Source organism: Malaclemys terrapin, chromosome 24 (genome assembly GCF_027887155.1).
Source record: "Malaclemys terrapin pileata isolate rMalTer1 chromosome 24, rMalTer1.hap1, whole genome shotgun sequence".
Classification (NCBI taxonomy): Eukaryota; Metazoa; Chordata; order Testudines; family Emydidae; genus Malaclemys; species Malaclemys terrapin.
This window is the reverse complement of record NC_071528.1, coordinates 16,248,922-16,271,815: the sequence shown is the minus strand read 5'-3', so window position 1 is coordinate 16,271,815 and position 22,894 is coordinate 16,248,922. Positions and strand designations below refer to the sequence as shown.

At 65.5% G+C, this 22,894-nt stretch overlaps 1 protein-coding gene across 2 annotated transcripts in view; it reads left to right on the top strand.

Annotated features, from left to right (window-relative positions):
* SSBP4 (single stranded DNA binding protein 4) overlaps positions 1 to 22,894 on the top strand; it is a 46,639-nt gene that overhangs the window by 5,639 nt on the left and 18,106 nt on the right. The window contains exons 1-4 of one of the 2 annotated variants that reach the window (XM_054013395.1): positions 4,660 to 4,844; positions 5,117 to 5,189; positions 5,696 to 5,757; positions 9,534 to 9,618. In XM_054013395.1, coding sequence (XP_053869370.1) covers positions 4,675 to 4,844; positions 5,117 to 5,189; positions 5,696 to 5,757; positions 9,534 to 9,618 — 390 coding nt within the window. In that variant the 5' untranslated portion in view covers positions 4,660 to 4,674. Of the gene's footprint in view, positions 1 to 4,659; positions 4,845 to 5,116; positions 5,190 to 5,695; positions 5,758 to 9,533; positions 9,619 to 22,894 lie in introns of those variants that run through there. The other variant, XM_054013394.1, reaches the window with a different exon arrangement.

Sequence of the window (22,894 nt, the reverse complement as noted above, 5' to 3'; positions counted from 1 at the left end):
TGCAGAGACGCTCAGGCTGCGCTGGGTCCTCTCCGCTTGGGCCTCAGATGTCAGGCTTGTTCCCGGGCTTTGTGAGCCATGGCGTCCCAGACCAGCGTGTCCCAAGGGTCTCTGCCGTGCTGCCCGCTGCTCCCCCAACTCCAGAGACCCAGCTCTGCCCCCAGCCTGGCCCCAGACAGCTCCCTAGTCAGGCAGTGGTGGAAGCCCACAGGGCTCGGTCCTAGGAGCTCCTGGCTGTGCTGCCGGGGTTCCAGGGCCGAGGCTGGAGCGAGGTCTCCGTCACTGGTGGCTGCGGTGGGAAGCCAGCGTGTGCCAGCCAGGCCTGAGCGTCGGGGTGTAGTGGGAAGCTGCTCCCCCCTCACCCGGCCCTGATGCTGCTTGGGCCCAGACATGGCCCGTTCCCCTGGGGGTTTCTCGGCCCAGGAAGCCCCGTGCAAGTGAACGTGCCCAGAAGAGCAGCGCTGCCCAGCCCAGTAACAGCCCTGGGTGCTCTGTGAACCCCAGCTTGGTAATGGCAGGGCCAGAGACTCTGCAACTGCCCACGGCACGTGCCAGGTAAGCCGTGGCCAGGGGACCTGTTCGCAGGATGGGCTCCCTGTGGGAGTGTAGGCAACTGGGTCCTGGGCTAGAAAACCATGCACCATCTGTTCCAGCTGGCACGCTCCCGGCTTGCAGCCCCTCGGCTCCTGCCCCCCACGCACCCCTGGGATGCCCTGGCACCATGGGGCCACTTCTTGGCAGGCTGCAGCGTCAGATTTGGGGTGTGGTGGAGCCTCCCTCCAATGCACTGAGCTGTGGTCACAACCCTGCTGTTGCTAGCCATGGGGCTGCAAGCCCCATAGCGACAGCTCAGAGGGAAGCAGGTGGGCCCCGGGAGAACCTGGCTGTGTGGCGATCCTGTCTGGGGGGCGGCTGTACTGGGCTGGGGGAGGGCTCGGGCTCTCCTGGCACCCAAGGTATCTGTACAGCGCCTAGCGCTGGGGGGGGGGGGGCTGTAGCTGCTCCTCCCAGGGAGCCAAGCAGGACATCCCCCAGCTCCCCACCCTCCCGGCTGGCTTCGAGGCCAGCAAAGCCCTTGCCACATGCACGGCTCCCGTCAGGGCCTGCCACTGCCAGCAGTGGGGGGCAGTGCAGAGCAGTGGGGGGGCCGTCCCCTGCATTGGTGGGGTGGTCCCATTTTCAGCCCCCCACCCCACCCCTCCAGGGACACAGCTGGAGCAAGCAGGTGCCCCAGCTCCTCTGCCATCCTGGCTGTCTTTACCCTTGCACAGAGGTTACCTCGAGCCTGGCGTTCCTGCGCCGTCTGGCTTGTTCTAATCCTCTGCCCCCCGTGGCATTAAGTCCCGGCGCTGGTGGAAGCGTGCGGTGGTGTTAACCCCCAGGGTGCTGGGCAGGAGCCGATGGAGCCAGCAGGGAGGGTGGAGATCTCCATGCACGGCCCTGCTAGGCTGGGGCTGCTGGTGGTACCTATAATCACCGCTGCCTGGCATGCCGGACGGGGGCCCTGGCAGGACCGCGGGAGCACACGGCCAGTATGCAGAACGCCCCTCCGGTGAGAGGATGAGCAGTGCCCGGCTGGGACGTGGGCTGGGCCCTGCTGTGGAGCCAGGATGGACGGACAGGGGGACTTTCAGGCAGGGCCTGACCTGAGCTGGGCTCTTCCCCTCTGGAGACCCACAGGCCATATCCTGAGCCTGGCCGGCTGCTAGCCATGACGGGGGGCGGGATGGGCACCTGGCCGATCCCAGGACGCTGTGCCCGGTGTTCGGGTGCTGGATTGTGCTGTCTGGTGCAACCCCAGCTAGCTGAGTGGGCAGGCGTGCCAGCACTGCCCGGGCCACAGCTGTGTCCACAGCAAGTGGGCACTCGCTGTGCAGCGTGAGTGACCTGGGGGAATTCTCTGCCCTGGGGACGCTCCCATCTCTGCCTACTCTGGGCTGCTGCTCTCCAGCCGGCCCTGCCTCCTCCTGCTCCATGTGCCAGAGCAGGCCGGCCGGGCCCCTCAGGCTCCTGCACCGATAACGCTTGGGGGGGCCCCCTTGGGGGCCAGGCAGCCTGGTGGGGGAGCTGGTTACTTGTGCAGAGCTGGAGCGGTTCTCTAGGGATTTGTCCAGCACTGCGCTCTCCCCCATGGCATGTCTGTGTGCCCAGCGGGGCCCTGGTTGGAACCCAGCTCCTCCCGTGGCGAGGGGCACCTCCCTGCCTGTGCCAGCTGCTAGCAGTGTAGGGAGGTGATGGCCGTGCCCCGTTCTGAGAGCTGTGGGGCTGAACTGCCTGGCTCCAGCCCTGGCACAGGGAAAGGCTCCTGGCCATGTGTTGGGTGGAGGTCCAATTCTGGCATGGCCATGGCTGGGGGGGCAGGGTCCATACCCCCTGTGCCCTCCCAATGGGGCTGTGAGGAAAGCAGGAGGCCCCTCCCCCGTGTGTCTAATGCCAGCCCCCCATCCCGGTGCAGGCTGGGCTGAGGGGTCTGAGCTCCCTGGTCTCGTCACCCCTTAGAACTGGTGCCCTGCCTGCTCCCCATGGGGGCTCTTCCCGTAGGAGCAGAGCCATGCCCCGTGAGCCTGTTGTCCTGTGCGCTCGCTGCATCCCGGGGACTGGAGGGACGATGTTCCATGGGTGGGGAAGTTGCTGAGTTCCCCCCCCCAGCTTATCTCTCTGCCCCCCGCTTTTCCCTGCTAATCCCCCCTCGTGCTCTTTCTCTGCATCGCTTCATGGCGGGGCTGGCTGGGAACACCCCACCCCGCGGGACTCAGACACCAGGAGCTGTTGCCAGTGCAGATGAGGTTTCACTGCCTGCGGCCCCGGGGGACCAAGCCCTGCATGGGATGTTCGTTTATAGCTCTGGGTTTGCCAGACAGGTACTGGCTCGTCCGTGCCCTGGCTGCCGGGGGGCGGCGGAGGTGCTCTCAGTCCAGGGATTAATTCTTGGTGCTCTAGGAAAGGTCCATCTGCGTCTCTCATCATCCCCCTAATGTTCTTCCCAGCCCCGCGGATCCTCCCTTGGGCCGGAGGGTCTGGCCGCCTGGGGGAGCGGGGGTACCCTGGATTCTGGCAAGCCCCGCATGCTGGCCCCTGTCCGGCTCCCCTGTAAACCCCGCAGGGCTGTGGGGGCGGGATCAGCCCCTGCTCCCAGGGGACACTTTAACACCCAGCCCTTGTGAGTCTGTGTGAACAGGCTGGCCTGGCATGCTGGGGCACAGGGGGGTGAAACAAACCTTGCCCCCTTCCCTCCACTAGTGATGGACGAGTGGGTATGGTGAGGAGAAGGCGCCAGCTGTGAGAACTGGGGCTTGTGGGTCAGCACTGGGGCAGGAGGAAGGGTGGGAACCGGCCCCCAGGGAGCCAGGGTTCTGCAGACGAGCGGGGTTGTGGGTGAGGTGCGTGAGGGGGACCAGGCATGGGGAGCAAGGGGCATGTACCTCCCGCTCCGCAAGGCCTGCTGGGCTCCCTGCTGGGGCGCGTCTCAGCCCAGCCGTGCGGTGCCTTTGTCTGGGGGGCAGGCGGTGTTGACGCTCCGGATTTTCTTGCATTGTGGCGGCTTTTCAACCTGCTCAGGATGTTCTGAATAATTGATGCTTTGCGGTGCTGGCAAATGGATGGGGGAGCAGGAGCTAGTGGCAGGGCTGGGCAGGCCCCATGATGGGGGGCAGGGCAGTGCCCAAGGTGTAGGGGGACTGGGCGGAGCTGCCCCACTCTCCCTTGGACAGCCTGGCTGGGAATGCATTTCCCCTCTGGTTCTGGCTGTGCCTCTTGCCCCAGGGGTCGTGGGGGATGCCGGGGGGCTGCGTGGTTCGCTGTGGACTGTGCAGTGTCTCGTCCTGCTGGACCCATCCCCTCCCCCCCAGCCAGAGCCCCCTGTGCGGGCTGATGTGTTCCTGGGTGCAGGCTCTGGGCCGGTCAGGGCCTGTGGCAGACAGGGTGAGCCCAGGGGCTGTTCTCTGGTCCCAGCGCTGTGCCCGGGGCAGCGAAAACCCCTCTCCCTGCAGGGAAAGCCTGGTGCCCAGGGGCGCTCCCTGTGTCACTTCCAGGGCACCGCATGGCACTGGGGGTGCCTTGCTGGTTGCAGAATGAATGCCCTAACCCCCATGCTGGTTACCCCCTGGCTGGGTTTTTTCTGGATTTGCCAGTTGCCAGAAAAATAACTTAATCTGCTGGGTTGGTGGTGGGTTTTTTAATATGGGTCTAAAGATTTGCATCATCACCACCGTACACTGGGGTAGCAAATGGTGAAAGTTTCGGTGTCCAGCCAGAGATGCTGCAGCTTGAGATAACAGATCAAAACGGTTGCAAATACAGCAGCTGCCTGCCCACCAACGTGCCAGCGCCCCACGCGGGCGTGAGAGGGTTTGAGTCACGTGAGAGTGGGGGGAGGGGTTTGCGGAGTTGCCTGGGGGTGCAGCAGGCTTGTTTTATGGGGGGAGTGAGCGCCTGACTTTCTGCATTTCAAAGGTGGTAACCCCAGCTGCAGCCCCCTTGTGCTCTGTGGGGCAGGAGTTGGGCACCCCTGGGGCACGTGGGCTGGCACTGAATGGTCTAGTCTGAGTCCTTTTCCAAGCCCTCCCTGCTCCATGGAGCCTGGCATGATGTCAGCTCTAGACACAGGTCCCAGCATGACGGACTCTGTCCTGTGGGCCTGGAGGGCGTGCGGTTCCCCTTGGGAGGCGCTTGCTAATGCTAGATCTGGGCCTGGGGAGGGGCCTTTGTCTGCATCCCAGTTCCTGGCAAGGGGAGAAGGAAACCTCTCCCCATGGGGAATCTGGTGTCCAGGGGGCTCCTGGAAGCACTGGCCACGTACTGCTCCCCACAGCCCCTGTCCTGCGTGGGCAGAGCTGTGCCCGGAGGTAGGAGATGGCAGAATTGGGCTCCCAGGCCAGATAGCACAGTGGGGCTGACCGAAGTGGCCTGGTCTATGAAGGGTGGGGGAGGGGTGCAGCCCCCCGGGGCTCGGCTCTGTGGGGCATCGGGACAGAACTAACCTGATTCCTCCTGGGATCAAACGCTCTGGCTGGCTCGGCCCCATGGGCCCCTTGCATGGGGCCGGGTCCTGCCGCAGAGCGGGCTGGCGGGTGGTAGGGGGCATTCCTGGGACTGAGACATCTCTGGTCTCGCGCAGGCTGGCGTTGTATGTGTACGAGTACCTGCTGCACGTGGGAGCCCAGAAATCTGCACAGACCTTCCTCTCGGAGGTAAGACCAGGATGGCCTGGGCACATGGCCCAGCTGCTCTCCCGTTGCCTGCTAGAGCTTCCATCTCACCCCTGCTCGCGGGCCAGTCCCATGTATGGGCCAGGGCCGTTTTGGCACCATGGGCTGCCAAAGCTTTCGATTGGCCCTTTGTAGGGGGCAGTCCCAGGCTGGTGAGGGGCCCCAGGTGCATGGCTCCCAGCCAAGGGGGGCTGGGACATAGGGTCTGCTGCTGGGGCAGGGAGAGGGACGCCTGAGTGTGGTGGGGATGGGTCCGGTGGAGACTGCGTCACCTGGATGCTGCCAGAGCTGGTTCTGTGCCGCTGCAGGGCATTGGGGCAGCCCTACTGAGTCGCCCACGGCAGGTAGCTTCCTGCGCTCCAAGCCCACAGGCTGGAGTTGGGGGGCCAGCAGACGGGAACACTGCAGGGGTTTGTGCCTGCTGCTGCATTTCCAACTGGGGCCCCCTGTCCGAACACGGCTCGGGTGACCTGCCCTCTCTCTTGCAGATCCGATGGGAGAAGAACATCACACTAGGGGAGCCCCCGGGTTTCCTGCACTCCTGGTGGTGGTAAGTGCCCTTCTCAGCTTGTGCGGGGGTGGGGGCTGGGCTGTCCCCTGGGCTACAGCCATGGGGTGCGTATGCAATTCCCCTGATCAGCTGGGCTCTGCGTGGGGGGAGATGGCCCCCTGCCCTCTCCTTGTCAGCAGAGCAGGGGATGGGGGGTTGTGAGTGGAGTGGAGTGGGGAGGGGGAAGGGCTGGTCGTCCCCCCCCCCAGTTCCTGTCCCTTGTGGCTATTCCCTCTGCCGCTGACACTCATCACCTCGAACCCCATAAAGCGGCTGCTCTGCTTTTCCCATCAGCCTGCAGGAGCAACTGGAATTTATTTTAGGTCTCCCCCCATCCTGCTTCCCGGAAACACCCCGGCTCCCCCAGCGCTGGGCCCCACCAGGCCTGGCTCACACATATGGAGACAATTTGGCTGGCCCCAAAAAGGCAGAAAGCACCGTTCCTAGGCAGCCACGGGGCTTTGTCCTGTTAGATCTGGGCCTGACCTACTTTTCCGTGGCACCCCCATGTTCTGGGACCAGCGGGATCCTCCCAAGTTCACACAGCTCAGACAGGAGCGCAAAGGAGACAAGGGCCCAATGGACAAACGAGGCAGGATTTGCTCTTGTCCTGCACAGCTCCTCTGTTAAAGGGGGGTAGACTTAGGACTCCAGGAGGAGTTCATGGTCGGGGTTCATTTCTTTTCTTCCCCCAGGAGCCTCGCTGGGCTGGGTTTGGAGCCAGGTCTGGTTCTGGGCTGTTCTGAGGGCCCGGGCTGGGGGGCACGGAGCTCCCATCCCCGCCCGCTGAGCTGTGCGTGCCCTGTCCTGCCTGTCTGCACCGTGACAAAGTAGCTGCCAGATGCCCTGTGCCTGGCTCCACCTTCTGGTGCAGCCCAGCTGCCGGGGGCGTAAACCGTGCCTGGCCCCCGCGGGAGGGGCTGGCTCTGAGCGGCAGAGAGCTCTGTGCTGGGGCAGGCCGGCTGCATGGGGCTGGGATGCCTGATGCAGCCTGGCATGGACTCCTGGGTCTGTGGGGCGTGCTGCCCCAAGGCATGCCTGGCTGGGGGTGCTTGTGGGAGGATGCGGGGGGGGGGGAGAGGAGGGGCTCCTACCTCTCCTTCGTGCCCCAGCTGGACGGGGTTATTCAGGGTCCTCTCTGTGCAGCCCAGCCAGCTGTCTCTTGCTTCAGAGCTTCTCCCCCCCCCCCATCCTCTTTTTTTGTGACATCACAATAGGCCCCTTGGCAACCAGCCGTGATGTCACAAAGAGAAGGTGAAGGGCCAGGCAGCCTAGGGCAGTGGCTGGAGCACAGGGGTCTGGGGTCTGTTCCTAGCTCCATGTCCTTAGCCCCCAGGGCCGCAGGGGAATAGGGCCCAGCTCCTGGTATGGGGCTGCTCGAGTTGGGTACCCACAGGAGATGCCTGGGGGAGAGGGGGGGGGGACTCACCTGCCAGCCGGGCCCTGGGAATCTGAGTCCCCATGCATGCAAGGTGCTGTAATCTCTGCTCCTGGTCCTGGGGGCTCCTGGGGGTGAATGCAGCAGAACCACTCCCACCCCATGGGACGAGCTGGTGAAAGGGCCCTAGAGCGCAGGAGAAAGCTGGGGTGCAGTGAGGCGGCTTGACCCACTGTGCTGTGTCTCCATCCTGGGAGTGTGTCCGAGCTGAACTCTGGACGCCCCAGCTGTAGCATGTCCGTGTGGAGTGGTCCCTGCACTGGGCCGGAGCCCCTGCTCTTGCCGGGGAGGAGGAAGGGGTTCAGGACTGTTGGGGGGCTGTGATACCCAGGGCAGGGTATCCCAGAGCAGCAGGAGGGATCCCCTAACAGCTGGGGTTGTGGTGGAGGGCAGAAGGGGGATGAGGCAATGGTCCATGCCGATGCCCAGGGCCATGGGGGTTGCGCCCCTGAGGTCGGGGGTTTTGGCTGGGCGGAGCAGCGTCGCTGGTGCCTGGCCTCCTGCAGGGGGCGCTGATGTTGGCCAGACAAGTGCTCCGTGATAGGGTCAGTGCCCCCGGGGCCCAGCCCCACTGCCCCACCTCCCCTGTGGGCACCCCTGGAGTGAGCTGAAGTTCAGGGCAGGTCGGGGGTGTGTGCGCGATGAGATGGTGACATCAGAGCACTCAGCCACTCACCACCTGGTTCCCCATAGTATATTTGCATACCGTCATCCTATTGGTTGGAAATGCCAGGCGTGGTTGACAGCTATTGGTTTTTAAAGGGGCAGTGCTAGACATATTCAGGGCTGGGCGAGTCCAGTCCCAGCCGGGGGCGAGCGCTGCTGGATCGGCCCTCTCCACTTGGCCCAGCGGCTTCGACGGACCCGGCGCGGCCCCGGCATGGCACCAGGCTCTGTGGGCCGTAAATAAAACCAGGGTCGACCGGGGAGAATCGCCACCAGCTAACTCGAGGCACAGCTCCCAAAGCCCCCGGCCAGCAGCTCCCAAAGCCCCCGGCCAGCAGCGGGTCTCCAAATGGCCAGCTGCAGCCGGCGTGTGTAACTGGGGCTCCTGGAGGTTAGGCACATTGGCAGGAAGAAGGAGGGCTGACAGCCTGGCCCACCGGGGAAGGGGTCAGTCTGGGAGTCGTGGTAGCCAGGTTCAGTCCTGGCTCGGCCCCAGACTTCCAACGTGACCTTGGGCAAGACCGTCCTCCTCTCTGGGCATCGCCTCCCTGTCTGTAGAGTGAGCAAGATGGCTCTGCTCTGTGCTCGCAGAGACAGATCCATCCTGCCGATTTAGCTACAGGGCCTAGCAGCCGTGTGCCCGTGAGTGCCCCCACCCCACCTTCTCCCGGGGCGCTGGGAGCCACTGGGGTGTTTGCCCGTCGGGACCTGATGTCTGTGTATTTAGCTGTTTCCACAGAGCGTGAGCAGCCACGGGTGAGGGGGCTGCAGGCTCCCTTGGGGATTCAGAGATCGCCGAGCCTCTTCCCAAGCCCTGGGCTGCCCAGAAACATGGACACGCACGTCCCATCCGCCCCGTAGCCCCCTCCTGTGTGCTTGTCAGCCCAGTGCATGAGCGAGCCTGTTCGGGGCAGGGTGGGTGCCAGCAGCAGGGTGACTCTGGCCGGGCGCTGGCCTCCCCCTCCCCAGGATGCCACAGCCTGGTGGAAAGTTCTTGGAATTTTAACTTCAGCTCCAGCTGATGGTCTTAGCAACCGTTACTGGGGAAAACACTCTGCGGTGGAGCCTGCGGGCTGAGCGGGAGCCGGGCCAGCCCCTGGGCCTGGAGCAGCCACTGCATCTGGAATGGGATGGGCCAGGTGCAGCTCTGCCCTTGCTCCCCCAAGGGCACGGTTATTCTCCGCGGCGGGCGATCGGCCCTGACCCCGTGGGTCCAACCTGACCCCACAGCCATGGCTGGCACCAGCACAGAATGGACCTCCAGGGGTTCAGATCCGTGGTGGAGTGAGTTTTGGTGGGTCTTGGCTGAGGGGCTTCAGCAGTAACTTTGTGGCACTAGTTAACCCCTCGTGAGCTGGCACGGTGAGCTGGCTGGCACTAGGCCCCCTCCCCAGCTCAGACTCGGCCGTAGGCCTCATTGTCTACCCTGCAGCTCAGCACAACGGGGATCTGCTGCTCAGGGAGAGCCCAGGGCTGGGGGAACGGGGCTGCGGGTCAGTGAGGGGCACCGGCAGAGCTGTGGGTTCAGTTTGAGGGGCACTGGCAGAGCTGGGGGAGCCCAGGGCAGGGGGAGCGGGGGCTGTGGGTCGGGATCGAGGGGCACTGGCAGAACTGGGGGGGAGCTGTTGCTGGGCGGCGGACAGGGCCTGACTGATGCGCTCTCTCCCCACAGTGTGTTCTGGGACCTGTACTGCGCGGCGCCGGACCGCCGGGAGACGTGTGAGCACTCCAGCGAAGCCAAGGCCTTTCACGACTATGTGAGTAACTGCGTCCCCGGTGGCAGCCGGGGCAGGGCAGAGCCGGGGCTGCGCGGAGGCTCCTGTGCGGAGGGCTTGAGGCAGGCCAGTCCCACAGTGCTCTTGGCTGGGCTAGGGTGGGGCGGTCTGTACTGAGTAGCCCCAGGGGACCCAGCTGTCAGAAGAGATGTGGGGCTGCTGTGACAGGGCGGGGGGGGGGGCAGTGTGCTCTTGCACGGCCGTGTTTGATGGTTGGGTGGGTGCTTGTGAGGAGCCCCCTCCCCTCCTGGCTGCACTTGGGGCTCAGGTGTCGTTGCTGGGCCTGTAGCTCCAGGCCCTGTGTTCTGACCTGACCCCGGCTGGACGCTGTGTGGGGCCTGGGCAAGGTCCTGCCTGGCAGGGCTCTGGAGCAAGGTGCTGAACATCTGGGCTGCAGACTGACCCCTCCTGGAGAAGGGCCCGGGGGGCTGGGTAACAGGGAGCCCTGCCTGTCCACGTCCCCAGCCCCCGCATCGGGCAGTCCCTGGGGCAGGGAGCTCTCAGCCTGGCCTTTGGCTCCTCCAGCCGCCCCATCACCCTGTGGGGCCTCCCCAGCCTGCAGTGGCTCCTGGCAGCTCATGCGCCCTCTGCCCTCCCTGTGGGATGAGCCCCCCCCCCCCCCCCCCCCCCCCCCGGCCGTGTCCAGCTCCACGTGGCCTCGTGTCTGGCTGGCACCGCGCTCACACCCAGCCCCTTCCCCAGCATGTGCTGCACTGACGGGGGATGTGGCGTGTGCCCTGGAGCTCCCAGGCCAGGGGGGTGGCGTCTATGGGCTCGGGGCGCTCTGAGCCAGTAGCAGGCTCTTAGCCTCTGGATTCCCAGCCAGGAGGGGGTTAGCTGGGCAGCCCCAGAGCTCCTGGCGTCAGACTCGGGCACTCGCGGTGATTCCTGGTGGGCAGGCTGCCCCCTCAGGCCTGTGTCTTAAACAGCGCCAGCATCCTGGGGGTTAAACTAATCCTCTGGCCATGCAAGCTGCCTCCCGGCCAGCAGTGGGGGGGAGGTGACCTATTTTAAACAGGACATGGAAGGTGGGGGAGACGGACCCTGTATTTCCGGGCCAGAAGGACTGTTGTGACAACCTGCGTAACACGGACAGAGACCTGCCCCCACCATTCCTAGTGCGGAGCGGTTAGGGAAATAGCCCAGGGACGGAGACTTCTCCCCAGCCATTTGTTAATTCCCCTCAGATCCACACCTTATCCCCTGTCTGAGACTGGGGAGGGCTGTGACCTGGTGGGGTGAGGGTGCCCAGGTGTCACCCAGTGGGGGCTCTGCTGGGGTCACCCTGGCACCCTGCTGGGTAGTTCCTCACACATCCACTGTGATCTCTGACCCCCTGTGGGTGATCATAGACCCCGGGCCATGGGCAGGCACCATCTCCGCCTCGGGCGTGAGCTGCCATGACCCACCACCCAGGTCCCTCCCCCAAATGGCAGGCATGTGTGCTCTTTGCACGTGCATGTGCGAGCACACTCGCCTGGTTGTGCAGGCACAGCAGGGCGTAGGTGGTTCTCGGCACCCCCCAGCTAGCGGGTGTTGGAGGAGGTCAAGGTTAACGGCTGGAGCGTGCAAGGGGCACCTCTCTTGGGCAAGTGGAGAGCAAGGGAGCCCTCAGGCAAGCGTCCTGGGCTGGAGAGTGGCTGCCCCCAGGGCGGAAACCTTCTGCAAGCACCCAGCCCGCTGCACTGAGCTGGTCTACCTGATAGGGCTCTGTGCCGCCCATCTCTGTGCGTCTGCAGGAACAGTCTGGGGCGGGGAGCCCCTGCGGGACCCGCTGCCCCATGCCCAGGGCTCCTGGCATAACTGGAGGGCGTGAAGCACTTGGACTGGATCTAAGCGGGGAGTTCTCTGCAGGAGCTGGGCGTGGGGCTGGAAGCGGGGACAGGTTTGCTGTTACTTTGTGCCGACGGTTTCCTTTCTCCTGTCGTTCAGTTTGTGTTTTCAGCTGTATTGTCTCCCTGCTAAACACCCTGTTTGCCAGCCGCGGAGACGGGGCGTGTGATGGGAACGTTTGGACAGGTGGCTTGTGTGTTTTGACTGCACTCGTGGCTTGTGTGCGTGTGTGACAACTTCTGCACAGCCAGGGCTGGAGCCATGTTCCTGGCACCAGTCCCCGTGTGCTGCGGCCAGCTGTGGTGCAGGACAGGGGCAGTGATTTAACCACATGCCCAGGTGAGAAATGTTAACAGGCTGTTGCACGGAGACTCACTTCTCAGCCCCTCTCCCTCTGCTGGGGAGGCCACCAGCCACATGGCCAGACCAGGCCTTCTCCCCACTGCAGGGCAGACACCTGGGGAGCCAGCCGTGAGGGCGGCTGCATGGCACGGGCACCCATCCGTCTGGGACCAACTGAGAACCTGCAGACTCAGGTCACACAAGCCATTGACTGTTCCTCAGGTGGCATCACTGAAGGGTGGGGTGAGATTGGACCCAGTGCCCACGAGGGGAAAGCCCCACTCTGGGGCTGGATCCAAGCCGGTGCCCCCTGGAGGGGAAAGGTGCCAGCTCCAATTCCCCACCCCCCCTTGCCAGCCGTGGCCGAGCACGCCAGGGGCTGGGGAATCCCTGGCTCCATGCAGCTCCCAGAGCAGGTGCCAGCACCTGAGCTGGTGGCATGGTGACCCGGGCAGCAGCTGCAGCAGAGAGGCCACGGACGGGCTTGTGCAGTGTGGGCCAGGCAGAGCAGGGCAGCCTCAGGGTCCACTGGTGAAGTCTTGTTGTGTGGGGCGGGGCGGCAGGCTGGCGTCTGGGCAGGGAAGGGTTAAGGCTGTGGTGCAGTTGTACAGAGAAGGGGAGATTGGTTCACAGGGTTTGCCTCGCGAAATCAGTGGGGAACTGGCTGGGTGCCAGGCTGTGGGGGGCGGGGGCTGGCCACTGCACGCGCCCCTGTGGCCCCTGGTCACGCTCTGCCTGCAGGGGAGAGCAGCAGGGCTGGAGCTGGGAGAGGGAGGCCCAGCCCCGGCCCCTAGCTGGGATTTGGGGGCTGGGCCACGTTGGCCAGAGGGCGTCTATGTCCAGACTGGATGGGACCCAGGTGTCTTGGCTCTCTGCACTAAGCCTGGGCCGCACACCCTGTGGGAGGTCGTGGCAGGGCAGGGAGGGGCTGCACCCCACTCCCAGCTCACTTCCCTCCTGGGGCGAGGGGCAGGGAGTCGGGGTTCGCTAGGACCCAGCGGGGTGGTGGAGCTCTGCTCCCCTCCAGGCAGCTCTGGTTACACCAGAGAGGGGGAGCCTGGTGCAGCTGGAGCCAGGCCCAGGCCGCCCATTACCAGCTGCAGCCCAGACCTGGGGAGGTGTCAGTAACAGAGAGCAGGGGGCACAGCTGGGCGTGTTTAGGTGCAGAGCCTGAAGGGAGGAGCAGGGGGCTGCATGGGGCCAGTCAGGGAGCGGGGGGCTCCTGCCAATCTCCCGTCCTACTGACACTGCCCCTCAACCCCGACCCACAGCCTACGCTCCGCCCAGCCCTGCCACTGTTCCTCTATCCTGACCCGCAGCCCACTGCTATCCCAGCCTGGACTCCCCCCAGCCCTGCTCCCCGCTATCCTCACCTGCAGCCCGCTGCTCTCCCAGCTGGGGCTCCCCTCCCACCTCCCCCCCCCACTGCTGTGCTGGTGCCCCGGTCCTGCTCTCAGCCTGCAGTAACGCAGACCCCGTGCAGGCTGCTTGGCACCTGCCTGGCAGTGGTGCAGGAGGCTAGAACAGCGCCCTTCATTCCTGAGGGGGCGGGGTGCTGGAAGGGCCCAGGCTGGCTGGGGGCAGGAGGCAGATTGGGCTGGGAGGGGGGGTGGCGGTCTCCCCTTTGGGCTGGCTGAGGGGCTTTGTGAGTAGCTGGGATGCCCCAGGGCACGGTGAGGGTTTCCCTTCAGCAGGGCCTGTGAGCAGCCCCCCAGCCCATCCCCTTCCTAACCAGTCCTAGGCCTGGGGAGGGTGGTCCAGGGTCTCCTGCTTCCCTCCTCTTTGTGAGAAGCCTCAGCGCCCGCAGTGGGGTGCCTGGCCGAGCCCGCGCCTGCTGCCTTGGGCTGTGCCGAGCAAGCAGATGGCAGCTCCCTCCTTCCCTGGGCGCCCCTGCAGCTCCGCAGGGTGTGCGCAGGGCGGCTGAGGTTCACGGCGCTGGCCGCGCTCTCGCCCCGGCTGCCCTTGGCTGCCCGGCTGCGGCGCACGGGGCATTAATATTTCAGGCCTGTGGTGCAGGGAGCGGCGCAGCTCCTGCTGGCGCTCTGTGCACATGAATAATTTTCTGGGAGGGGAGTGGAGCGCCGGGCTGGCCCCGTGAGAATCAGCCAGCACGCTCTGGAGAGTGCGGGGCGCGCCAGCCCTCAGCCGCTGGGGGGGGGCTTAAAGGGGCAGCAGCTCATTCCCAGCAGAGGCCTGCAGCCCTACGGGGTGTCTGCCGACTGCCCCCTGCTCTGAGCTCAGCCATAGATGCTGCTGCCCCAGGCCAGGCCAGGCAGACTGCTCACACATACCCGTCGTGCTCCCAGAGAGAGAGACGCACCCTGGGAGCGGGCACAGAGCGTGGCTGTGCGTGTGCACACAGCCCCTGTGAACGCACACAGTCATGGAGATACAGTGGGTGTGCGCACACATGTAAGATGTGTGATAGAGACACGTGCACGTGCCCCATCATGATCCCAGGCCCCTGGTTGCACCCCGGTGCCCCCCCTCTCTGCCAGCCAAGTCTTCAGGGTTCACTTAAATCCCGTTTTCAAGGTTTATTTTGTAACTAGAAGGGCTGCAAACCGGGCCCCTGGGGCTCAGGAGCCAGTAACCCCCGGCTGGGTGTGTCCCCTCGTGTTAAGCAAGGCCTGGCCTGGGCAGGCCTTGCATGGCAGACCTGTGTGGAAATGGCCGGGCTGGTGTGCATGGGGGTGCTCTCCCCGCGAGTGCTGACCCTGGTGCCCTAGAGCAGTGCTAGGGGTGGGCAAGACGTTGCCGCCTTTTCTCCTCTTCCCAGAGACCTGGGACAGCCTTGGTCCCTTCTTCACCTTCCTCTGCCACTGCGAGGGGGTCAGTTTCATGCACCTCCCGGTGCCCAATGCATGCAGAGCCCCTCCCTCTGCACTGGCAGGAAGTGCTCTGGTGCCTCTAACGAGCAAGGGGGGGGGCATGGCCTCAGCTTTGGGCCCCATTGTGCCTTCAGCGGCTCTGCTCCCTGGCACTGCGCAGGGCTTGGCAGGGTGAGCAGCAGTGGGGCAGCCAGTCAGATTGTAGCCCAGCCTGGCTGTGGGGCAGGTGTGGGGTGTGCTCGGGGGCTCAGGAGGACGCCTCTGGGAGTGGGGCACTGGATGGCTCTAGAGCCCGTCTGGGGAAACGGAGCACCGGGCTTGCTTAGCTGGGCTGTGGGGGGCCGAGCGCCTCGGCCATCTGCAAAGAACTAGCCCTGGGAGCAGGAGCCAGGGGCAGCCAGCAAACGGGTTGCGCTGGGCTCTGGGGCACCCTGCCAGGCTCAGGGCTGGAGTGGCCCAGATTAGCCCCTGCGGGCCCCGTTCCCTGCACACCCCACTGTGACGGAGCAGGGACGGGGCAGATTTGACCTGGGAATGTAGCCTGGGAGTGAGCTGTAACCTCAGCCTGTAACCTGAGCCAGGAGGGGGGTGGGAGAAGTGACACCTGCCTGGGAGACAGAACAAAGGAGAGGAGAGGAGGGGAGGGGCGAGAGAGCTGCTGGAGGGTTTTGGGTTCTTCAGTTTTGGGCTGGGAGGTGCAACGCCGGGAACCCCAAGCTGGGGTCTAAGCTCCTTGCACTCCCCAAGAGGACTTGATTGAAGGGTCCTGGTTGAATCTACAAGCTCTGCTGTAGACTGTGTTCCTGTTACCCAATAAACCTTCCGCTTTACTGGCTGGCTGAGAGTCCCAGGGAATCGCAGGAAGCCGGGGGTACAGGGCCCTGAGTCCCCCACACTCCGCGACACCCACGTCTCGGGCAGCCACAGAGAAAGCCCCTGCTCCAAGGTCGGGCCCAGCACAGGTACCATCCCACTAGCCAGAGAGCACCCTGGCTTCCCCTCAGTGCCAGCCCTGCAGGGACCCCGTCCCCATCACTCAGATGCTGCCGCTTGCCCCTAGGAGTCACTGCAGAGCCCGGGGGATGGAGCGTGCGGCGGGCTGTTCCCCTGCCCCATGGTGCTCTGGCAGCGGGGAGTCAGGGATCTGCAGCAGCTCGGGCACTTAACTGCACAGGGCTCCTGGGGAGTTAATCAGTGGCCACAGAGTCAACAGTGCAGCTGCTGCCCCTGGCTGCTTGTGTTTGACTAGTGTGGGGCAGGCCCCCCAGCTGTTTGTCCTGGCATTGCTGCTCTGCTGCCAAGCACCGAACTGCCTGGTGGCTGGCAGAGTTGGCAAATCCATTGCTGTGGGCATGTGCCACGCTATGCCTTGGCCATGGGCGGGCCGGGCAGCCCCTCTGGCAGGGCAGGGTCCTGGTGGGATGGGGCAGCTCACCCTCTACACTGGATGGGCTGCCCAGGGCGGAGTGGGGCTCCAGGCCCTGCATTGCTCAGCAAGACAGCAGTGGCCCTGCAGGGGATACCCGCTGTGCAGCGTGGGAGGGAAGCTCTGCCCCAACACTGAGGAGTGTGTGGGGCACCAGGGAGCCAGCTGGTGAAGTGGGCAGGGGCTGTGGGGTGCTGGTGCTGGGGGGTCCAACTGGCTCTGAGTCCAGCCCCGGGCTGCAGCAGGGAGACATGCTGGGATGGGCAGGGGTGGAACATGCCCATGGCATGCTCGGGCCCCTATGCTGGGAGTCTGGTGGCTGAGGCCAGGTGCGGGGAGGCTGGTGCTGGATGGAGGGCAGTGAGACTACTGGTGGAGATGACCCCAGGGGGCACACAGGTACCTGCTATGATGGAGCCCCCTTGGCATGGCACAGTGCTCCTGGCATGGCCCCCTTAGCACAGTGCCACCCCTTTACCCCCTCCCTGGCATGGTCGTCCCCTTCCCAGCTCTGCCCCCAGCACGGTGCCCCCCTCCCAGCTGCCCTCCGGCATGGAGCCATCTGTTTGTTTTGCTGGCTCTTTAATTACTCTGGTCTATTTACTGACACTGCAGTCAGGCTGCTGAGAAGGACACTAATTGCCATGTGTGTAATCCCTGTGCCATGCAGCCCCAGCACCGTGGGCACATGCCCTCCAGGCCAGGGTCCCATGCGCTCCCAGCTCCACGGTGCAGCCTCAGGGCTGGGGCCTACCACAGGCCAACTCTGGGCAAGGGGGCTGGTGTGGGGCAGCCGTGGGGTGGGGCAGCTCAGGCCCTGCACGGGATCCTGCCCAGGAACTGGCTTTACTCAGGGCCTCTGGTGCCGGGGGGGCCCTGGCAGCTCAGGAATACTCTGCCCCCGGCTGTGGGGCTGTGGGTGCTAGTGGGCCCTGCCCCCATCGCAGCCCCAGGGTGGCACCGGCCCCCCCAGCCTCCTTTGGGGAAAGTCCTGAGTGGAAGGAGATCCCTGGGGAGGCCAGTGTGATCCCAGCCCTGTGCTTGACACCATTGGGGGGGGGGGTGCATGTGTGTTGGGGGAATCAGCCTTTTCCAGCCAGCCTGCGCATGGGGGGAGGAGATGAGATGGGCCCCACTTTGAGGCTGACTGAACCAAAGGGCCTCCTTCCTCCCGCCCTGCCTGGGCAAACTCTGCAGGGGGAGGGGATGCAGGCTCCCTCTGTCCCATCCCCCACTTCCCTCCCCCCAGTCTAGGTTGGCTCGAAAATGCTGATTTCCCCCCCCCCCCAGTGCTGCCGCTCCCCCCCCCCCCCTGGCCCCTTTGTCTCCTCCACGTGGAGGCGGGAGCCGGGCTGGGCTGGTTCCATTGTCCGTGCCAGCCCCTCCCACCCCATGGCCCCATGGGGCTCCTGCCACCCAGGCAGCATCTTGCCCAGGAGGGGGTGCCAGGGTGACAGCTCTTGGGGCCCATGTCCCCCAGCAGCAACAGGACACCCCCATTCCCCGTTACCGAGGGGAGGGGCTCCAAGCCCCCTGCACTGGGCTCTGCCCAGAGCTGGAGGAGGCTGGCTCTGCCTGGCTTCCCTGGAACGTTGCCCCATAGGGCTTGGGGGCTCTGCTGCTCTGCCCAGCACATGCCCCTGGAGTGCCCCAGCCTGGGTGCTGCTCCTGGACATAACGAGCTCTGGGAAGACACAGACAGGCAGGCTCCAGAGAAACCTTCTTCTGGGCAGAGCCACACACACACCCCGGATCGCCCAGCTCCCCCTCCCCCAAGCCTCCCACCTCCACGTCCTCCTCCCCTGGATCTCCCAGCCTCCCCTCCCCCGGATCTCCCAGCTCTCCCACCCCCACACACCCCAGATCGCCCAGCCCCCCGTCCCCCAGGTCTTCCACCCCCATGCCCTCCTCCCCTGGATCTCCCAGGTCCCCCCCATATCTCCCACCCCCACAACCCCCCACTCCCACCCCCATGCCCCCCAACCCTGGATTGCCTAGCCCCCCCTCCCCCGGGGCTCCCACCCCCATGCCCTCCTCCCCTGGATCTCCCAGGTCCCCCCCATATCTCCCACCCCCACAACCCCCCACTCCCACCCCCATGCCTCCCAACCCTGGATTGCCTAGCCCCCCCCCCAGGGCTCCCACCCCCACACCCTCCTCCCCTGGATCTTCCAGCCTCCCTTCCCCTGGATCTCCCAGCTCCCCCTCCCCAAGATCTTCCACCCCCACAACCCCCCTCCCCTGGATCGCCCAGTTCCCCCTCCCCCTGGATCTCCCACTCCCTGGATCTCCCAGCCCCATGCCCCCCTCCCCTGGATGGCCCACGCCCTGCTCGGTCAGTAGCTGGCGAGGGGAGGGAGAGATCAGGCCTAGATGCTGGGGGCTGTGTGGGGCTGCAGCCCCCTGCCCTGAAGTTGGTGCCCTGCAGCCAGGCTGTCGCAGCAGCCGCTCGCTGGCAGTAGGTTCTAGTGGTTACAGGTGGGGACGGGGAGTCAGGCCTCCTGGGGTCTGTTCCCAGCTCAGCCCCTGAGTCACTGCGTGGCGTTGGGTAGGGCTGAGTCTCCTTGTCTGGCCGCAAGGCTGTCCTCTCTCTAGGACGGTGTCTAGGTTCAGCCCCCCGGGGTCCCTGCCCTTCCCCTCTGGCCGCGGGGGCTGGAGGTTTGCCAAGTGCTGAGTGTTTTATCAGGTGAGGGTGCAATGGGGGGGGGGTGTTGAAGGGGTTAATGTGCTCTCCCCCCCCACCCTCCAGCCCTGGGGAGCAGGGGGGGCTCAGAGCCTGTGGTGCTCACGCAAACCCGCTTGCCAGGGGCCCACGGCGCAGCCAGGTCCTGCTGTTAGCAAAGGCCCCCCCGCCCCCCGGCCGTGTGCTCTGTGCAGAACTGATTGCCACGCTGGAGTTAATGAGAATCTGGCGCAGCGACGCCGCTCGGGTCAGACGGCACAGGCAGGCCCCGTTGCCATGGCAGCGCTGCCTTGCATATGTAAAGCGAAAGTGCTTTGGGAGCAGGGAGGCCATTGTGGGGCTGGGAGCCACAGCAGAGGGGTGCATGCATAGGGGGGTCGGGGCGCAGCCCCACAGGTCACTGCCCCAGTGCCAACCCCGTGCGAGGGTGAGTCAGGACTGGCACCAGCGCAGCTCACCCCCAACGCCTGGCCTGTGATGGATAGCCAGCTGAGTGGCATGGCTGCCTCTCTCAGCTCCTTGGCTGCAGGTATTTGGGCAGCGGAGAGAATTGATGGTATGTGGCGCACACAGCGACCAGCCTCCTGCCGGTACCAGGAGCCCACGTGGGCACCAGGGCAGGCCCCAGAGATCATGGGGGTGGCTCTCTGGCCAGCCGCGGAGCGGCTGAGCTCACCTGGCTGCAGGACCCGGGTCTGACTCTGGATTGGCTCCCTTGGCCCCTTCCCTGGTTCTAGGCCGTCTGGTGTTGGAGCAGCAGGGCTGAGAGCCCCCCACTTGTGGGGCTGGGGGAACAGGGCCCCCAGACCTTGCTTCCCAAGCTCCCACCAAGCCTCAGTGGAGGTGCCCTGCCTGGGAATGTGAGGGAAAGGCCCTCGGGGCTGGGGCCCTGTCTGCGGGAGGGTCCTCGACACCCAGGCCTGGTGCTGGGAGCGGAGCTGAGTCCTGCCAGCGAGATTTGGTGTCGTGCCACAGGGGGTGTGCGCTGACAGCCCCCCAAGTACCAGGGGCAGGACCACGTGCGTGTGGCTTAGGACACACACACCCTGGGCAACACCCTGCTGTCTGAGCTGGGGGGCACGGGCACCAGCTGCCCATCTTGGCCGCCAGCCAAACCCTGGGGCTGCCCATCCAACCCTAATGGCTGATGGTTCTCTGCAGCGCGCTGCCCCTTGCTGGTGCCCCATCTCGGGGAACGGGCAGCAGCCGCTCTGCTGGACTTGAGAGTGTCTTGACCGCGGGGGGCAGAGTGGGGGGGTGGCTGAGTGTGCGTGTGGGGACAGGTCCCTGGCTGGGGAGGGATTGTCTGAGGGGCAGTGAGGGGAGGCGCTGTGTTATTCCCCCCCACCCCCCGCTGGGCTGGCATTCGCTGGCCGGGCATTGACGCCTTCACTCAGAGCTGGGCAGGGTCCACTGCCCCCACAGCTGGGCAATGTGGAGGCAGGGGGCGGTGCCCTGGGGGCGAGGACACAGGGCTTTGGCAGGGGCTGAGCTCCAGCGAGGGGCACTCCAGGACCCTGACAGACACAGCGGGGTCAGGAGTAGAGAGCTGTGCTGGCAGCCTGTCCCCTGGAGCCTGGGGAGGACACGGGGGTGCTGCATGCACAGTGGGGGGCCCTGGCTCCTCTGCTTTTGTGATCCCTGAGCAATGCACCCCCCGTGGGGGTGGGCATGAGGGAGGTGGGGGAGGATTCTCATGCTAAGGGTGTACGCGTGTGTACACACAAACATGCTCCCCCGCCCCATGTGGCTATGCCCCTCCCTCCCTGTGCATGGTTATGGGCCTCAGTGGCTACTTAAGATATTTGTGCTTCTTCCCAGGGGGAGGTGGAGACAGCAAGTCTCTGCCCCTCCCTGCCACAGCAGGTGGTGTCAGAGCAGGGCAGAGGGCGTGGGGATCCTGCACCCCTGGGGAGCTCACTGGCTGCCTGCAGGCTCCAGGCAGTCCCTCCCCCCACTCTTTATTCTCTGTTAATGCCTGTGTCTCCCTGTAGTGCCCGTCACCGCAGCCTCCTGGCGCCGCTGGCTGCAATGGGCTGGCGCAGGGCACCAATGCTGTGCCTGTGCTCCCCGGCCACGGCTCTTCCTGGGAACACCCCTGGGATCCAGGCCCTGCCACCCTGCGCACCCCTCTGCCTGCTGCCCAGCGGCCCTGAGCGTGGGACCCCCAGCCCCTGGCTATCCCGTGACGGAGCCTGGCACCAGCGCGTGCCAAGTGAAAGGGGCAGACAAGTGAAAGAGCTGGTGGGGGATTGGAGACAGGCTGGGGGCAGGAGGAGGTGTTGCTGGGACAGCCGGTGCAGAAGGCGGGTGCTTGATGGGTCCTTGGGAGCCCCCCCGCTGCCGTCGCTCGCACCCCTGTGCCCCCACACCGGGCCTGCCTCGAGGCCCTGGCAGTTTCTCCCCCCACCTTGGTGTGCTCCCCCTGGCACAGATGCTCTCCCCTCCCCCGCACATCGCCTCCCATCCTGCCCGTCTCTTGCCTCTCCCAGCACCCCCTCCTTCCCCTTCCCCGCACGCCCCCCCACACACCCTCTCCCTCTCGTTTCTCTCGCTGGTTTTCGTGACCTTGATGCAGAGACTCCCCAACCTGTTGCCATGGCAACACCTGCTTTGCATCTCCAGGCCTGGAGCGGGGCTGTGATTGACAGCGCTGGGGGGGTCCCCAGCCCCACTTCCCCAGCCCTGGGCAGCCCCTCACCCGCCTTTCTCATCACTGCCTCTGCGGCAGCGCCCAGCCAACCGGTGTGGGATTGGCCCCAGAGCCCATGGCCAGCCGCCCCGTGGAGTTGGGCTGGGTGACGTCCCCAGGAGCTCAGATTGGGGGCAGCTGGCCTGACCCCTTCTTCAGCGCTGACCAGAACCAGCCATGTCCCAACTCACCACACCCTGCTCAGGGGGTGTGTGGGGCCTAGCGCCAGCTCAGGGGCCGCGTGGGGCCTGGCGCTGGCTCAGGGGCCGCGTGGGGCCTGGCGCTGGCTCAGGGGCCGCGTGGGGCCTGGTGCTGGCTCAGGGGCCACGTGGGGCCTGGCACCTGCATGGAGAGCTCAAGGGGGCTTCCAACCTGTGGTGCCAGGTTCCCTTGGGTGCCTCCTCTGTTGGGGCGCTGGACGCTTGCCCTGCTCTGTCACACACACTCCTGGGCACTGTCAGCCCACGCTGCCCCTCCAACTCCTTCCTCGTTTCCCCCCTACACGCCCCAGCCCTGCCTTGGAACCGTGGGCCAAGGCCAGGAATCTCCTGGACCCCACATGTTCTATGGGCAGCTCCTAGCGACCCTGCTGCAGACGCTGCTCCGCTGCACGGACACCTCCAGCTTTAACTCTCTCCGGGCTGCCCTGTCCGTGCTCACGCCAGTATCCTCAGGACTCACCGCCCTGATGGACATTGTCCCCTGCCCCCACATGGGCTTTCCCGCTGCCCTTGTGTCCCCCCCACCTTGGCCCCGCTGGGGTCTGTCCAGCTGGCACCCCTCACCCTGCTGCCTGAGTTGGCTTCTCAGCAGGGCCATGGGCAGCAGCTGGCTGTTGGTGGCCAGGGGGACGCTGGCAGGATGGGAACGCCAAGTCCCAGTCTGTACCGTCTGTGGGATGACTCAAGACCACAGCTGGGAGCGAGCCCCAGCGCCAGCAGCTCTCCTGGCCATTCTGCTGCCATAGTTACTCCCCCCTCCCTGTGACGGCTCCTCCCCTGCTCCCGGCACTGCCCTGGCATCCCTGGGGCTCTGGGCCTGGCCTGCAGCGGCATGGTCCCTGGGGGCACCAGAGCTCTGCCCAAGCTGGGGGCAGGGGTGCCAGCTCCCTCTTCGAGATCCTTGCACTGTCTCTCTTGATTCTTGAGTCGCCCCAGTGCTTTCAAGGAGACATATTCCAGCAGCCCTCCTGTGCCGGGGTGCCCACTACCCAGCCCAGCGCCCTGACCCTACCAGCCCTGCGCTTACCAGTGCCCCTGCGATAACACACGTGTGTGCCCTGAGCTGCGGTGAGGAGAGCAGCTGCAGCGATGCGGGGAACCCCGAGGGGAGACGGCAGCTGGCTTGCGATGGGGGGCCCTTGGGAAGGCCTGGAATTGGGGTGTGCATCTAGGGGTATTTGCCAGCCTGCCGGGGCTGGGAGCCAGTCCGGTGGCAGTGTGGCTGGAGGT